General features: G+C 42.7%; 1 protein-coding gene across 35 annotated transcripts in view; it reads left to right on the top strand.

Moving 5' to 3' along the window:
• Positions 1 to 16,543, top strand: part of RBFOX1 (RNA binding fox-1 homolog 1) — a 1,477,709-nt gene extending 1,461,166 nt beyond the window's left edge. For 24 of the 35 annotated variants that reach the window (XM_082199122.1, XM_082199144.1, XM_082199145.1 and 21 more), the window contains 2 exons: positions 10,015 to 10,090; positions 15,551 to 16,543. In XM_082199122.1, coding sequence (XP_082055248.1) covers positions 10,015 to 10,090; positions 15,551 to 15,673 — 199 coding nt within the window. In that variant the 3' untranslated portion in view covers positions 15,674 to 16,543. The remainder of the gene's footprint in view (positions 1 to 10,014; positions 10,091 to 15,550) is intronic. The other 11 variants (XM_082199114.1, XM_082199115.1, XM_082199143.1 and 8 more) reach the window with 2 other exon arrangements.
• The last annotated feature ends 2,504 nt before the right edge of the window (positions 16,544 to 19,047 follow it).

The raw sequence follows: 19,047 nt of genomic DNA, 5'->3' as shown, positions 1-19,047 counted from the left end.
GTTACAGGTAGGGTAGCTGTGTTGGTCTGCCGTAGTCGAAACAAAATAAAAAAAATCCTTCCAGTAGGACCTTAGTGACCAACTAAGTTTGTTATTGGTAGGAGCGTTTGTGTGCATGCACACTTCTTCAGATACAGAAGTGTGCATGCACAGGAAAGCTCATACCTTCTCTCTCATGCTCACCTGCTCACTCTCTTGCTCTGGAGCTGCCGAGAGTTCCTGCCCCAAATATCTGGAAGACAACAGGTTGGGGAAGGCTGGCATAGATACAACATGGTTGTGGGCAACACCTCCCATCACTCCTAACCATCGGACATAGTGACCTTAGTTGGTCACTAAGGTGCTACTGGAAGGATTTTTTTTTATTTTGTTTCTGTTATATGCTGACAATGTTTCACTCCTGCCAGCCGCCGTGCTGCAGCGTTCTGCACTAACCGCATTTTTCAGTCCAAACGCAAAGCAAGCCTCGCATAGAGCGCATTGCAGTAATCCAGCCTTGAAGTCATCTATGCCTGAACGACTGATCAAGCTGTCCAGCAAAGGCTCTGGATTTGTGATGTTGGTTCTGCTGGTGGAACCACATGGCTCTGACCTTGCTACCTCTTGCCCCAGTCTCAGCCACTTCAAGAATGGGGGAAACCATTCTTTAGCACACTATCAGAGCAAATGGCTTTTGGGTTTTCTGTGGATAGATGGTTGTTCTGTTTAGCTCTGAGAGTGGGAAAGGAGTGAGGCAAGGGGGAAACCACTCAGACCCAAGCTTTCTAGGCATGGGACAAGAGGAAATGTGGACCAGCCCTATGTTGGCAACCCCTCCTCTGTTGTGCTATGGTGCACACTTGAATCCCCCCAATAAATCCAAATATCCTTTATATTGTCTAGCACTTTCAAAGCATCTTTCTATTGCTGTAGTCCATAGTGGTGTATGCCTTTCATGGGGCTTGACTTCCTCTTTATCTCCCCCCACCCCCTCCCAGGCCAACTACTGCAGGTTAGCTGTTAGGGTAAGAGGCGCGACGACAGGGACAGCCACCAGTTGACACTCGGATTATCCTCTCCCCTTGCATAGCTAAAGTTTGATTAATCCTTCCCTCTCGCTCAGTGAGAAACACTGGCAAACCCTCCTGGCATCTTTGTCATTATCTCTTTGACAGCTTGCCTTTCTTGCGCTCGCAGTTCTAGGTCAGTCTGCATGGCTAGTCAAACATGACAACTTGACAAGATTAAGGCAGGCCGGGGTTCTGCAATTTGTAAATGGAAGGGGTTGCACTCCAAACCTCCATTGATAACAAAGCAGTGAATATATATATATATAGAGAGAGAGAGAGAGAGAGAGAGAGAGAATTATCTCTGTTTGTGCCACACTCAAGCATGTGTGCGGGTCTCTGTAAGCGCACGCATGGGCAACGGAGTGTGCAAGTAATCCTAGGATTATGCAGTTTCCCCAGCTATACAGAAAGCGCAAAATGCTCCAGCAGAGATAGAAGATTGAAGTGTGTGTGTGTGTGTGTGTGTGTGTGTGTGTGTATGAATGCCTACAGTAGAGTCATAGTTGGAAGGGCCATAGTTCAGTGGTACAGCACCTGCTTAGCATCCTGATCTATCTGGTTCAGACCCCAGCATCTCTGGCTAGGGATCATGAAGATTCCCTGCCTGAAACCCAAGAGAGCCTCTGCCAGTCAGTGTCAGCAATACTGCATTAGATGAACCAATGATCTGGCTCAATATAAGGCAGTTTCCTTTGTTCTCATGCCCCTATGTGTTCTTGACTTGGCAGGGGCTTTTTTTCCTGCTTTAATGGGATTACAAAAATGGAGATGATCTAGGTATCGCGCACCTAACAGACAGATCTGTGTTTGGCTTCCTGGGCCACAAGTTTGTATTCTACGCAACCCTACACTGTTACAAACTCATACTTAGGCAAGAGAGGGAAATGTCACAACAAATACAGTTTGAAACATGTATTTCCAACGTTCTGTCTCATAGAAGCCTAAGGAGACCGAGCTGGATCAGGCCAATGACCCATCTAGCTCAGCATCTCAATCAGAGGCCTGTGGGAAACCTGCATGCAGGACGCAAGCAAAACAGCATTCTCCCCTCCTGCAGTTTCCAGCAACTGATATTCAGAAGCATTATTGCCTCCAACTACCAAGGCAGAGCAGGGACGCGGGTGGCGCTGTGGGCTAAAGCCTCAGCGCCTAGGGCTTGCCGATCGAAAGGTCGGCGGTTCGAATCCCCGCGGCGGGGTGCGCTCCCGCTGCTCGGTCCCAGCGCCTGCCCACCTAGCAGTTCGAAAGCACCCCCGGGGGCAAGTAGATAAATAGGTACCGCTTACCAGCGGGAAGGTAAACGGCGTTCCGTGTGTGGCTCTGGCTCGCCAGAGCAGCGTTGTCACGCTGGCCACGTGACCCGGAAGTGTCCCCGGACAGCGCTGGCCCCCGGCCAATAGATGTGAGATGGGCGCACAAACCCCAGAGTCTGTCAAGACTGGCCCGTTCGGGCAGGGGTACCTTTACCTTTACCTTACCAAGGCAGAGCATAGCCACTGTGGCTAGTAGTCACTGATAGCCTTCTCCTCCATGAATTTGTCTAATCCTCTTAAAGTCATCCAAGTTGGTGGCCGTCACTGCCTTCTGTAGGAGCAAGTCCCATAGTTTAACTATGTATTGCACGAAGAATCATTTACCTTCCCCTGTCCTGAATCTTCCAACATTCAACTTCATTGCATCTCCCTAGGTTCTAGTGTTATGAGAGGGAGGGGGAAACTTTTTCTATCCACTTCTACTTATGTTCTTAGTTCAAAAGAGCTGTCATAATTAAAAGATTGAATTATAAAAGAAGAGAACACTTCCTGTGTTCCCTTCCTCTGAATGCAACAATAGGAAAAAGATACACTGCAACAGCCCAACTGAGGAAATTGGGTTTTTTAATTACTATTTTGGGAAAGTTGGGTACCCAAGAAGGCTACAAAGTGGGAGAGATGCTTTGTATTCAAGGGCCTCACTCCATCAATCCATTTGTATAGGCAGCTTTCCACATACACACAACATGTGCAGATGAAGATGCTCAAATGCATTTATGTCCACATCATGATTCACACCTGAGCCCCACTGAACTGATTTGGTTACCCATTTCTATAAGGAATTACATCACCATCCAGGGCCACAAGTTGTTGCACTGGATGGGAACCAGATTGGGTCCAGTTCTGAAGACAAAAGGAAAATAACAATTGCACAACAACTAGTGTGCGTGAAGTGGGGAGTGAATCCTGCAGCTCTCACACATTATACAACAGTGCAAATCCAAGAAAGAAAGAAGATGCACAGAGCACTCCCTTGCCTGACAAAAATCCAGCTGTTGCCCTCTTTTGCCATCTGAAATCTTGCTTTCATGCCTAATTTCTTAGCCATCTGAGGATGAACAGAAACCATATGCTGAGTGAGCTTCAGCATCAAATGCTGCAGCTAGGAAGCAGAAGTTAATAGGAGCAAAGGAAGCCACCTGATCCTGAGTCAGACCATTGAGTCCATCCAATTCAGTACTGCCGACACTGACTGGCAGTTGCTCTCCAGGGATTCAGGCAAGGGACATTACTAGCTTTACTTAGAGATGCCACTGAGGATTGAACCTGGAAATGGTGGCAGCTAACAACAGGTATATGCTGTCTTCGCATGTGTACAAGTGTTTGCGTACAAGAGTGTACACTTGCCGCTTTGTGCATCTCAACTGTTTGTGTACACGTGTATACCTGTTGTACACACACTGGATGTGACATCTGAACACCCCTAGCGCGTTTCCTGCCCTGGCCTCCCTTTGAGAGGGGTATCTGCATCCAGAGGGCTAACCCTCGTGAGCGTTTCAATTTTTGTGTCATGTAAGGGTGCATTTTGAAATTAGCATTTAAAAAGAAGGGAGCCAGCATGCTCTCCGTTTAAGCTGACACTGTTCCTTTTCCTCTGTGGAAATGAAATTTATTAATCATAATAAAACCATCATATTCTGAAGGCAGAGGTCACCCTGAGGAAGAAAAATAAAGTTTATTCATCACATGAAAGAGGGGAGGACTCAATATATATTCTCAGATAATATCTGCACGGCCGTTGTTTGGAAATGTCTCCCTGCATATGCTGATGCTTAGGTTTCTTCATGAAGAGTTTGACCCTCTTGTATTACACAAAGAGGGGAGCGTTCTCTTTAAAAGCTGCAAGCATCTCATCCCAGCAATAGCTCTTTGCTGGTAGAGGCCAATGAAATGACCCATTTGATGGATTTGCCATGTTCATTTTGGAGAAGGCATTGAACTGCTATCAGAATTTGGTCTGAATCACAGGCGGGGATCCTGTCACCAATGGGAGATATTCGGTCAGATGTCCCTCATGCATGGGTGAGCTATACGAATCTCCCACCCAACCAGTTAGCCAGATCTATAGCACCACATCCCAAATGTAAACAGCAGTGAGGGGTGTGTGAAAAAATGATGCCCTGACAGCCAATCACATGGTGCCACAAAAAAATCCTTCTCTTCCTCTACCTCTCCCCTCACCACCCCGAGGTATGGCAACATTTTACCAAGTGTGGGTAGGTGGATGGGTTGCAATATCGGTTTATAAGAGCAGCACTTGCCTACAGGGTAGATTTTGGCCCATGCTGATTGGCCCAAAGAAAACCCCAGAATGCCTTGTTTCTGTGTGGTTTACTTTGCCACTCAAGTGGGCCAAAACCATCTAAGAGACAGAGGTATAGGACCTCCACCTAAAATGAATGGTGCATCCTTGAAGTTAGTAGAGTTCCAGGTGTGCAATAAGGAAAATGTCAGTTCTGGCCTCAGTTTATATATACTGCTTTCTCTGTGTTCATTAAATAATTGAATTATTATTATTATTATTATTATTATTATTATTATTATTATTATTATTATTTTCCATGGTTTTTAATTTAGGTATGCCACCCATGTATAACTTTGCTTTCACAGAAGACTGTGGAGACATATGAAAAGCTGTTTTGTAGGGCTTTTTAGGGCCAGGCAGGAATCAACTTGCACCTCACAGTATATCTTAGAAATCTGCTAGTTGAGAAAGGGAAGAAGTGGAATTTAGTTGCTTCATTCATATCCACCATTAAAAGTCTTATTTGCTTTAGCTCTCCATTCATTTGTCTTCCGTTTATTTTAACAAGTGATTCAAAGTTAGTCCATTCGTTTTCGCCATTCTCATTTCTTTTCATTTTTCACTAATGTCAACGAGGGACCCAACCAGCCTCCGGATACCTGTAACTACCGTGTTTGCCACCCACATGCCTGAGACCTTCAGGCATTCTACTGTTCAAAGCAGGACAACTGCCAAGTTTCAAAGAAACTGTGGAAAGGATCCTTGTTTTTGAGGCAATTTCAAAAAGGCACACATCCCTTAAGATCCCCTTTCAATATGAAATCCAGTTACATTTCTCCTATGTACAACTTTTGTGGTTATTAAGATGAAATGTTTAGGCTTTCTACTCCCACTCCAAAGAACCAGCTGTGTCAAATTTGAGGGAGAGAGAGAACACCGTGTCACCATTTGGTAGACATCAATTTTTTGTCTGTCCATATCAACTACTATTCCTCTTCCCAGTCCCTTTATCCTTTCTCTTACTTGTGCTGTAGTTACACCTGTAATTACCTCAATTACATCCTAATAGAAACAGTGAAGAAAGGACTTGTTTTATTTTCATTTGGAACGCATTTGATTTGATTCCTGTTCAAACTAATTCATTTCATTTTTTTATCCTGTCCTTTTTCATAACAAGTTCACACTCTTCATATATTTTAATATCTGTTGCCCCCTTGAAGCCACTTATGGCAATGAGGTATGATGATGAGGATGGTGATGATGATGATGATAATAGTGCTGGTTATTTTTGGCATCCATCTGTCTTGAGAAAATAGAGTGCACCTGCGGAGATAAAGTCAAACTGCTGCAATAGTAGCACCAAAGTTACCTCCCCAGGATGCAAGTCTGAGCAGTGTGTATGGAGGTCCTGGGCTGCCCAGACTACAAGACCCCACTCCTCTCGGCCTCAATAATGTTGTCCAGAGTACCAGTCTGGCTGCAAACGTTGTGAGAAAGAGGCATACAAGATGCCATCTTAGGTAGGAGTTGCATAGAGTTGTATAGAGTTTACTCCTTAGCTTCTTCTCCTGAATATACCCCACAAGGCAGAGGAGGTTTAGGGCCAGTTTTCCTTCTCCTAGATGGGCTCCCTTCCCAGGTTGATGAGCCCCATCTGCCCCTCACTTCCCTCTACAGCATGTGCAGAAACTGCCTTCTGGACTGTTGGACTTACTATTGCTCTCATCCACTCAATCTGCCAGAGCTGATCTCTTCATTCAGGGAAAGTCCCTAACTTACCAATTATTTTTATTATTATTGTATTATTTATTAAATTTGTATACCACCCTATACCCGCATGTCTCAGGGCGGTTACAATATGAAAGCACAGTATAAAAACACACAATACACAATAAAAACAAAAACAACCCAATGAAACAACCAAAGGTTTGAGACCCGTTGGCTACCCCCATCTGGTTTAGCTGACCAGTCAAAGCAGTTTGTGTAGTGTGGCTGCTGTTGCATGCTGACAGCTTCTAGGAGCCGCAGGTGAGACCACGGTGTGTCCCCCACCACAGGTGATTCCCCTCTCTAAATACCATATACACTAGCAACAACAACAACATACACTCCCACATGCAGGAAATGTATTATAGAAGGTCTGTGGTTTGTCTCTGATAGTTTGTGTTGGGTAATTGCTGGCATATTACAAGGGAATGTGAAATGCATTAATGGTTGTAAACTATACTTTATTCAACATCTCCGGGCAGTCACTTTACAAACCACTTTCTGAAGATTTTCTTCTTCTTGCAAAGTGTGCTATTCATCTTTTCAATCAATCAATTATACGCACAATTCGGGGGGGGGAAACCCAGTTAAGTTTTTCAGAAATGAAAAAGAAAAGCTGTGAGAAGGGGGAGGGGAAAAAAAACCTAAGTGAGGATATCCCCCAAGCATCTCAATGAGAATTGAGGATGCTGAGTAGCTGCAGACTGCTGTCTGACAGTTGAGTGGTGGTGAGGGTGGGAAGATCTAGGAAGGGTCAAGGAGTGGTGTATTTGGGAAGAGAGCGGAGCTCCAAACACTCCAGATTGCAACATTTAGTTGCAGGTCCCCACATTATTCTACTATCTGAATTAAAACAAGCATAACTTCTAATCCTACTCAGAGTAGACCCATTAAAGTTAATGGACACATCTAATTTGGGACCACTAATTTCAATGGATCTACTCTTATAGTTGGATATTTCCCAGTGTCTTTCAGTGCGGGGGGGGGTGGCAATTTGATAACGAACAGCAGCTAAATTCTCATTGCCTGCTCCCAGACTTTGGAATTCCCTTCCTGGAGAAGCTAGACAGGCCCCCTCTATGTGGTCCTTCTGTTGGCAAGTGAAGACCTTCTTCTTCCAACAGACTTTTGGGAACTCGCAGCTCTTTTTACTGTAATCATTTGTATGCTTTAAACAGATTTTATAAATAAATACAGTTTTAATTATATGAATGTTTGGTTTTTTTCTATGGTTTTAGTGATTCTTGCTTTTATATGTAAGCTGCTTTGAGTCCCATCAGGAGGAAAGGCAGGGTATAAATAAATGTATAATAATCATCATGAATTAAATGTTGCACAGCACATGCACCTAGTCTTCCTGTGGCAAAAACCCTCAAATGCATCACATGTTTCAATCTACATTGTTTGGGAAAAGGCTAATCATGTTTTGTGTCCCCCTCTGCCACAGCTGCCTTTTAAATTGCTAAACAAAGAGACACATTCATTGCTACCTCACAAAAACACCAGTATTATTTGGTCCTAATTTGTCAGAGCAACTTCTGCCAAAGTGAGAAACTCATCAGTCAAGATTTATGACAAGATAAATGCTTTCCATTTTGTATAGACCACAGTAACAACATTTCTCTTTGGACTTTGTGAAAGGAAAACCATTTGCAGTGAATAACCTTTTCGCACTTCAGGCTGAATCCGAAACGTTGCAGTGCTTTCTTTTAAAAAGAAGCTCTTGTTAAAGCACCTACAGGAGTAATCTCCACATTGTTAGCTATAGGATTACTGCAGGTATGTGAAGTAAGGCAGACACAAAATGGGGAAGGGGTGAATTACACACACACACACACACACACACACACACACACGAGTCCCCTCATATTTGGGGATGAAATATTACCCTCACACTGACTTGGCTTAGTGGCATCATCCTGTATCCATATCCGATAGGCTACATAGCAGCCTCAGAAAGCCTTTTGAGAGTAAAGATAGTTTTCCCTTGTCCACTATCTGATTTAACTTCATGATAACATGCATTTCCCTTATTGGATGGGGTTACTGGAGGCAAAAGTCCATGTTTGCCTGTTTTTAAAAATAAAAATGGCTCCAAAGCTGCAAATTAGAGGCAGAAGCAGGTATACCCAGGGAGTAAACCAGGTGCAATAAAGAAGGTTAACCGGAATGACTTGAAGCTTCACATGCATAACATTCTTCTTCCTAGTTTTTTCTTAAATGAGTGAAAATTTGGCACGTTTCATACATTCTCATCACACTATAGCTACCTCACCCCTTGACACCACATAGACAACACTGAGATAGGATCTGGTGAAAAACAGCTTCCTATGTCCCTAACATGGGGTGTTGCTATACAGATGAAACTTACTGGCTAAACAGAATCAACAATGGCAAAATTTAGGTGGACGACTCTATTGAAACACTGCCAGCTGTTGGCTATAGGTAGCATCTCCATAGCTCAGTGGTAAAGCATCTGCTTTGCACACCAAAGGTCCCATGTTCAATCCTTAGCATCTCCAGGTAGGAACGGAAATGTATCCGTTCTGAAACCCTGGAGATCAGGTACTGTCAGTCAGGGAATACAGTGCTACTGAGGGAGATGGACCAAAGGTCTGACTTGGTATAATGCAGCTTCCATTGTCCCTATATTCCTAACTACATGCAACGAGAAGGGGGCAAATGAGGTGGCAGTTGCCAAAAAAAGATGGTAGCCCTGTGCTCTGCTTATCCCATGGTAGCACGTATGCATTGGCCCTTGTACCTGAAAGCATTATACATTGTGTCTCTACATCCCTGCTTGGTTAGTGGATATAGGAAACCACCAGGTATAAATGACATCAAAATATGAGCAAGTTGAACTTTGCATTCGAAAAAGGGCAGGTGGAGAAAACTCTCCATACGGCCATTTATGTAGATCTGTCACTCTTTGTCATATTAAGAACCACTGTTCTCTGATGCATGTTCCTTGTGTGCCACCATTTTGCCCTGTATTCCAGGTGTCATATAGGAGGATGCTAGGAAAGGTCTCCTTGCCCAGTTGCTTCCCACTCAGAAACCAAATTCTGCCCACCTAGTTGCATTTATCATCCATTAACAACAACAAAAACAACAAGAAGAAGTTGGATTGCCACTGTAGCCATTTGGATTGTCGGCCGAAGAAGCACACTGCTTCTTAACAGCTTCTTGGCACATTTTATTTAAAAAAACCTTTGAGAGAACCTTTTATTCTTTGACATTTTATATATTATTTTCCCATTTATTTTCTACTTATGTCCATCACACTTTTGGGAACCACCTAAGGCTTCCTTGAGGGGCTAAGGTGGGGACCAGGTCCCTTAAGTTGAAAACACACCTATTCTGCAGCCATGGCTGCACATTTGCTTTGCATTCAATCTCGTAAAGCTAATTATAGCCATCCCCCCCCTTCCTCCTTTTCATTTGTAAACTGAACCCATTTCCCCAGAGGATATTGCGTCCATAATGTGCTGAGTCAGTTCATTTCCAGTGTAATTGGATAGAGTGGAATGTTTGATTGCATTCATTTTGCAATTCCTTTCCGTTTCTTTTTTAACCTCTGGGGTTGCTTTGGTTTTCTTTTATTAATCCTCAGCTCTGCTTTCTTTTCTTTTCTTTTTAGTTACGGACGACTTTATGCTGCAGACCCCTACCACCACACACTTGCTCCAGCAACCACCTACGGCGTTGGTGCCGTGGTAAGTGCTGATTTATCTACTCCCCTCCCCCTTCCCTGCCTCCCAGTCTGCCCCAAACCTCCCCTCCTCCTCTCCTCTCCCCAGTTCTTAGCATGGTTGACATCTTCTCACTTTTCCTTAATTGAATTTGTCTCTTCTGCTAACGGCAGCTAAAATGCCACATTAATCCTTCCCGGTAAACTTGACAAATGTCTTAATTTCTAGGCAATGTAGCACACATAAGGGGATATATATATATATATATATATATATATATATATATATATATATATATCCATCCTAGGTGAGCACTTACCTTAATGGAACAATTAGTCATTTTGATAATTAAATACATCACAAATTGAACGCCTTCACAGTAGCCTCCATTCTTTTTCTTTTCTTTTCTTTATTCCCCCCCAACCCCCAATCTTTTGCCTTGAATTTACATTGCCTGAAGGTTCAAGTCACACCAGTGATTATAAGTATAAAGAGCTGAAACTGAGATTTCCCAGCCTCTGCTGTCAGTCAGCCTGAATCCCTGCTATTTTCTCTCTCTTATTATTAGAGTTAATATTTAAAATTATAGCTGTACTGGAAAGAGTAGAGGATAGGAGAGTATTCAGCAGTCCTCTCCAGTTGTTGCATAAAGTTAACCAGGCGCGTACACACACACACCCTCCACAGGAAGGGTGATTTATGTGAAACTGAAATGTACACATAAAAAGACCCCATGGGGACATTTTGTTGGGCAATACTGGCCTTTTGCATTAGGAGAAAATAACCCTCCCGGGGCGTTATGTGGGACCATGTTTATCTTAAATTAAGATAATCAGGGCAATCAAGCAAAATGTTAGTCACAACCAATGGAAAAGCAGCGAAATGAAAATTAACTGCAGAAAACTGTGAGTCCATTTGATTTAATCAAGACTGATTCACACCCAACTTTTGATGTATCTGTGCCCAATATTAATACATACCCATCCCTTCCACTCTACAGTATAGTCTACTCATAATCCAGAATGTAGATGGACTCAACCCCATTTTAGGGACGTGTTGCAGAGCAGGCAGGGTGGAAAGGGAAGGACACAACAGCTACACACCCTTTGATCCCAGCCTCACCCTCGCAAGCATACATTACTGTTGTTCACATAACGCTTTCAGGATGTGCAAATTAGGAAGTTTTACACTGAAATGTGAACTGAATTGAATTTCTTTTACAACTCTTATGCTGTTGGTCTCCAACTCCTGGCAGCCCCAGAAGCCAGCATGAACAATGGTCAGGGTTATGGGATTTGTAGTACAACAACAACATCATCTGGAAGGGCATTCCCCCTTTTCTGGCTTAAAGAGAGTGTGTATCTTTGAACAGGGAACATGAGGCACAATGGAACCAGTTGCAGATGATACAAATGTGTGTTGCCAAATTGTACATGCACCAGGGTATGCAAATAAGTTCTCTGAATGTGTGATATCCATGTACAGATGATGGATAAAATACAAGGTGAAAAATAAAAAATGACAGTCTTTTGCATCTCTCTAGCAATTGTTCACAACTTTCCCCAAAAATTTTTTCTCCAGGCGTGTGAAAGTAATGTAATTGGATGGAAACCCAGACATCTTGTAATCACGCCAAGGTCTCTCGATCTGGTTGAGTCTAAATTTATATCACCTAAATTTATTTTCACCCAGCTTTTTGTTTTTAAATGGATGTACCTTCATGTAGCTAGCATGAACTACTTGTGTTTACTATGCAAAAGAGACCCTAAAATATACTGGGGTTTGGGGTTCTCGTTTTTTGCCACAGTTTTTGGAGACAGTAATGTTTCTGAATACCAGCTGTTGGAAACTGCAGGAGGAGAGAATCCTCTTTGCTTGGGTGCTGCATGCAGGTTTCCCACAGGCTTCTTGTTGGCCACTGTGAGAACAGGATGCTGGACTAGATGGACCACTGGCCTGATCCTGCAGGGATCTCCTTATGTTCTTTCCAATCACTTGGTATCAAATGGGCGACATTAATTTTATTATTATTGTTATTATTTATAATTTTGTGGAGATTAAAGATGCAGAACCTACGCAAGAAATATTTATTCTGGTTTCCATTTCTCTAGTGTTTCACATGAAGAACAACCCCCCCAAATTAGCTTCCGTTTTTTACTTTAGGTGGAATATGACAGTTTCTACTTCCCACTAGCCCTGGGCTTCCAATTGTACAGTGGTACCTCGGGTTAAGTACTTCATTCGTTCCAGAGGTCCGTTCTTAACCTGAAACTGTTCTTAACCTGAAGCACCACTTTAGCTAATGGGGCCTCCTGCTGCCGTTGCGCCGCCGTAGCACGATTTCTGTTCTCATTTTGAAGCAAAGTTCTTAACCTGAAGCACTGTTTCTGTGTTAGCGGAGTCTGTAACCTGAAGCATATGTAACCTGAAGCGTATGTAACCCAAGGTACCACTGTACATCATGCACTAGTGACAGTCACATGTGCAGCTCGGTAGTAGAGCACATACTCTAAATATAAAAGGTCCCAGGTTGAACATCTGGCATCTCAAGGTACAACTGGGAAAGACTTGCTGTCTTTCAGACCCCATGGAGAGCCATTGCTGCTCAGTGTAGATAGCACTAAGCTAAACAACTAGCTTAGTGTTGGTGGTTTCCTAGGTTCTTTATCCCTCTCCCAATAAATTTCTCTTATCTTATTAAAATTATTATGATGATGATCTTAAAATCTTTCAGATGATTTGCTTAAGCAGAAGCCAACAACTTGTACTCAGTGCAGAATGTTGTCTTTAGAGGCCAGTCATCAAAATGGGATGAGATGGAGTGGGATGAGGGATTTGTTCTACCATTAGGCAATCAGCACTCTCCCATCTGATCCTTCTATCCCCCGCTTCTCTGCCCAGCTACTGCACTGGGGTTTTTTTCTAGACCCTATAATCTGGCTTGCTTTCTCAGGTGCAGTGGAGAACCCTATCCCATCAACAGTGCTGAAGTAAGTTTTAATTTCCAGTCCAGTTCGCTTCTGTACTTGGAATAGGGAAGGAGCACTGTCACCCTTGGGCTGCAAGATGTATTGGGCTGGCCCTGGGTGAGATGACACCCTATTTCATTTCAATGAATGCAAAACTATCGCAGGGCACTGTGTGCTTGTGTGCACACACCATCCCTATTTCTAGGCATACTTTTATGGACTTTCCCTTTGAAGCCCACTGGAAGCGGGAATGGGACAAACTTAGGTCTGTTCCCATGCACAGCTTGGATGGACCAGGCTGTCATTGGGTCTATCTATCCCCACTGGGAGCACGGCTGTATGGATTTCATTTGGGAAAGGTCTATATCTCAGAGGAAGAACATCTGCTTTGTATGCAGAAGGTCCCAGGTTCAACATATAGCATCTCCAAACAGTGATTGCTGTCTCAGAGGAAACAATTCAGGTGCTCAGGGGTTTCCTAACCCTAATTGTTGTTTTTTATTTGGAATATTTGCGCTGTCTTTCCTCTGCAAAATTTCCTACTGATACTTTATTGGAGGGTGTTAAGGAATGAGTAACAGGTTGAGGTGAAATTGGAGTGTCCTGCTTAGCAAAACTCCTGTTGTGTTTTGAGGTAAATGCAAAAAAAAAAAAAAATGTTTCAATAATCAAGAGCAAAATTTCCTACAATGCGTTTTATAGATGCCTATGAAAAGTCATTTAAGGTTTGGGCAATTACCAAAAAATATATTCATGTATATATTTGGGTATAATTTATGAACGAAGCAGGAACTTAGGAGGCCTTACACCAAGTCAGCTAATGGGTCTATCTAGCTCTGTACAGTGGTACCTTGGTTCTCAAACTTAATCCGTTCTGGAAGACCATTCCAAAACCAAAGCGTTCCAAAACCAAGGTGTGCTTTCCCATAGAAAGCAATGCAAAATGGATTGATCCATTCCAGACTTTTAAAAACAACCCCTAAAGCAGAATTTAACATGAATTTTACTATCTAACGAGACCATTGATCCATAAAATGAAAGCAATAATCAAGGTACTATACTATGAAATAAATAAGACAGTATTGTAGATGATTAAAAAATAATTTAAAAATTCTTACCTGCACTGATGATAGTCATTGTTTGAATGGGGGGCTTTTATCCATTTCCAAAGTCACACACTCAATCAATAGCTGAACTGGTTTCCACACAGTCACAAAAACAAATTAGCCTCAAAAACAAAAATGCAAAATAAATAGCAAAAACAAAAGCGCCAAACTTAATCCATTCCAGAAGTCTGATTTCCGAAATGTTCGAAAACCAAGGCACAGCTTCTGATTGGTGCAGGTGCTCCGGAAACAATAGCTGACAGCCATATCAGATGTCCAGCTTCTGAAAAACGTTTCGAAACCGGAACACTTACTTCCAGGTGTTCAGCATTTGAGAACCAAGCGTTTGAGTACCAAGGTATTTGAGAACCAAGGTACCACTGTATTGTCTACACTGACTGGTGGTGATTCTCCAGGAATTTAGACAAGGGGACATTCCCAGCCCTGCCTGGAAATGCTGGGGATTGAACCTGGGACCTTCTGCATGTAAGCCTCTCCCACTGACCTATGGCCCTTCCCCAACAGCAAGGTGCCTTATACTGAGTGAGAGCCAGCGTGATGTAATGGTTAAGAGCAGTGGACTCGTAATCTGGGAAACCGGGTTCGCTTCTCTGCTCCTCCACGTGCAGCTGCTGGGTGACCTTGGGCTAGTCACACTTCTCTGAAGTCTCTCAGCCCCACTCACCTCACAGAGTGTTTGTTGTGAGGGAGGAAGGGGAAGGAGAATGTTAGCCGCTTTGAGACACCTTAAGGGGAGTGAAAGGTGAGATATCAAGTCCAAACTCTTCTTCTTCTTCTATCCAGTTCATTATTATCTAAGGCAGCTTCCTGTTCAAGCACTGGATTCGATCCCATTCTTGATTCACATGTGTTGCCTTATTCCAAGTCAGATTACTGGTCCATCTAGCTCAGTACTGTCAACAGCACCTTGGCATCAGGTCTCCAGGATTTCAGAACAAGATCTCTCTTAGAGATGTCAGGGGTTGAACCAGGGACCTTTTGCATGAAGAAGAGATGCTCCACCCATGGAGACATGGGCCTTAAGAACCCAAGAGCTTAAGAAGAGCTCTGCTAGGTCAGGCCAATGGGGCCATTGATGCCATCCGCATAGTGGGCAACCAGATGGCCATCATGGAATACCTGCAAGCAGGACCTGAGCACAAGAGCACAATCCCCTCCTGTGGTTTCCATCAACTGGTATTTAAAAGCACACCCTCCCAGGTCCCCATCATATAACCTGATGATTCACTCACTAAATGGTCAGCTGGCACCTGTTTGAACAGCTTTGAGTGGGTGTGTCCTGAACCTTGCTTGCAAAAAATATTTGAAAAAGAAAATTAACATTGCAAATCCCGTTGTGAAGAAAAGCAGACGTTTAAAAAACAACCCATCAAATTGCTTTGTTTCAGAATGCTTTTGCACCCTTGACTGATGCCAAGACTAGGAGCCATGCTGATGATGTCGGTCTCGTTCTTTCTTCATTGCAGGCTAGTATATACCGAGGGGGATACAGCCGTTTTGCTCCATACTAAATGACAAAACCCATAAAAACCCTTCCAATGTGGGGGGGAAAAAGGAAGCTTTCCGAGGCCTGGGTATTGCAATACATGCAATAGTGCATCATTTTAGCAACTCTAAAAATAAAATAAAAACAAAAAAGAGGGAAAAAAATCTACATTTTTTTATCTTATACCTCAGATATTTTGTTCTGTGTATTTTAATATCGTGGGTCTTTTCATTTCCGAACGTTGCATAGTTCGATTGCTGGCTGTAGAAGGTTATTATTATTAAATTATATTATGATTCATTATGATTCATTATTCTTATTTTCATTGTGGTGGTTGAACTAGAAAGCTGCTAGAAACTAATTTAAAAATAAAATAAAATAAAATCTGTTTGGGGGCCACAATCAAGACTGCTATATCATGTAAATGAATTATATATGCTGAATATTAAGCTATCAGGATTCCTCACTTGTTTTGTAAGAGTGTTAAAGTGACATCAGGGTCCCCCCTCCCTCCTGCGCATCTAACATTTATTTTTGTTTTATAAAGGGGAGGGAAAAGAGGAGAGTTGAGACGGTGGCGATGGGGGTCCAACACGATTAAATCGTAAAGTGGGGCCGCCACTGCACCCATCGTCCCATATCAGCTGTTTTAAATTATTCACTATTTATTCAAAGCCAAAGGTTATGTTGTTAATTTTGAGGCTGGGGCGGGGCAGGGGCGGGAGGGCGGGGAGAGGGGTGCTTTAACTGACATCTGTACATAAAATCTAATTTAATGCTGTCCAGAGGGCACCCCTTTTCTAGGCAACCCACCAAGTCAAGATCAGCTCCAAGCATAACTAGTTCTTTAGGCAAAAAAAAGAGAGAGAGAGAGAGAAAAACAAAGAAAAGAAAAGAGAAGAAAGAGAAAATCTCTGCTAGTTAGAACATGAACAAGCTTTCTTTTTATATTTCTTCCAGTATAATAAATTATTGATATCATTGCAGACTTTTATATTACGGGAGGATTAAAAAAAATAATGATAATAATGATAATAATAAAAGGTGATAAAAGCACTGTTTCTATTTTTTTTTCTTTTTTCCAAAAAAAGAGAGAAAGTAATAAAAAAGTTAAATTCTTTGTACCGGTTTAATGGGGGTGGGGTGGGTGGGGCGGGGGGCGGGGAAGTGTATAAAATTTACATCTGTGCAGTGGAATTATTATTATTATGACACACCTACGGCGCTTTAGGTTTAGACCAAGAGATAAGAGACAAAAAACACACGTATAATCATTTTTACAGAATTTAAAATGCTGCTCATATTAAATAAATAAACATAAAAAAGTTTATATACGCATTTTACAAGTACTGCAACCATTGAGTAGAGAGAGAGAGAGAGAGATTGAAAAATAAATAAATAATAATCATGGTATTTTCATCTGCTTGGTACTTTTTGAAACATGACCGTGTCGTGTAAGCAAACTGCAATTCTTCGACATGTTCCAAACCTGCCCCACTTCCCAACCCGAGGCTGTTGTGTTTGAAATTGGCTGGACCCAACTAAAAACAAAAACACCAGAATCATCAGATGAACAGAAGGTGGTTTGATGTCAGATACTTCCCATGTCTGATTCGCTGATGGTCCCCCCCCCCCAAAGCACTGAAGAAACTCACGCCAAAGAGGCAGTTTCTGGCACAGCTGAAAAATTGCAGTTTGTCTGTACATCTGTTGTCCTGTTTACAAGTTAACCTAAGTTGGGGGTGTTTGTCAGGGGAAACTTCTTGTTTTTTGTATTTAAAACAAATAAAAAGCAGGAAAAAGACTGTCTTGCGACAGTTTTTTGGTTTTCTTTTTTTTGTTCTTTGCTGAAGATAGTTATTATATTCTCATCTGTATGGTGCGGGCCTAAGAAAAAAAGGGGGGGCGAGCACTTTATAGTTAAAAACAAATAAAAATAAAAATGATCAATTCACCGCTGTGAACCTGCCAACTCGCTATAAACAATTCTGCTTTTTAAAAAGTGTTTGTGAAATCAGGCTTTCCTCTTTGTCATCGTAATGTGCATGCGATATGATCAGTTGAACGATAAACCATCAATAAAGTTTCACAAGATTTCAAAACGAGGTTTCTGGAGCATTTATATCAGAAGATGAAATATATATATGTGCATATATATATAAATATATATGTGTGTGTATGTAGATCGTCTTTGTCAAAGCCAAATGGGAGGGAGAGCCACACACAGGGGTAGAGTCAGAGAGTGTAGAGGGAGGAATATGCATTTATCAATGGAAAAAATATTGGCTACTAAAAAAGAAATGTATTGCGCTAGCCAGGGAATGGACCATAACGTCTGTCATGTTGAACCCCCATGCTTTAGACCTAGATTGAAATCCTGAGAAATTCATGCACAAATCACAAATCCAATAATTCTTCTGTCCCACTGCCTCCTATCTACTCCACTGAATCAGAAGCTGCTTTTAAAACCTGAAGGGAGTCTCCAAAGCAGTTTGAGGCTAGGAATGAGGTAGAGGAAGGGATGTATCAAAAGCAAAGGAAGTTCAGCTTAAGCACACCCCTACCCAAAAGTATTGGTGAATTCTGGTGAACACAGACAAATCTTGTGCAGCCGAGAGAAGGGTGCACTCCATTTACACAAAGCCTGCCCTTTGTGGAGGGAAATTGGGAAGTGTGTGTGGGTTGGGAGCAGGATCCATAGCTCCCATATCCGCAAGACCTTGCTAGATTGAGACACAATCTAGTTGATCCAAACCATTGTGGCGATCCATTCTTTTCCATTCCAGCGCTTGTCAAAAGTTCCCCGTAGCTTTAGTTTAAGACTTGCTTTGCTAGAGTATAAACATTTGGGGATTGACTCCAGCTGCAATTACCCCAGCTTATTGTCCCAAACTGTGCGTGCAAAGCACCAGAATCTTCTTCCTGTGCCTGCCTCTAGGGCCATTTCCCCAACCTGGTGTGCCCCCGATGTTTTGGACTACAACTTCACACAACACATAGTCGAACAATGGAACTCGCTCCTACAGGAGGCAGTACAGTGGACCCTCCGGATACAAACTTAATTCATTCCAGGGGTCCGTTCGCAGCCCAAAAATTACATAAATAGAGATGCGCTTCTGCGGATATGCACGGTGAAACCCAGAAGTATACACCTCCGGGTTTGCCGTGGCTGTAACCCGAAGATTCCGTATCCAGAGGGATACGCAAGTAGAGATACGACTGTACTGGCCATCAACTTAGATGGCTTTAAAAGAGGACCAGACAGATTCATAGAGGAGAGGGCTATTGAAGGCTACCAGCCATGCTGGCCATGCCAGTTGCTGAAAACCACAGGAGAGGAGAGTGGTCTTGTGCTCAAATCCTGCTTGCTGGTTTTCCACAGGCCTCTGGCTGGCCACC

This window comes from Podarcis vaucheri, assembly GCF_965113315.1.
Source record: "Podarcis vaucheri genome assembly, chromosome: 14".
Lineage (NCBI taxonomy): Eukaryota > Metazoa > Chordata > Lepidosauria > Squamata > Lacertidae > Podarcis > Podarcis vaucheri.
This window is presented reverse-complemented; position numbering and strand designations above follow the sequence as displayed.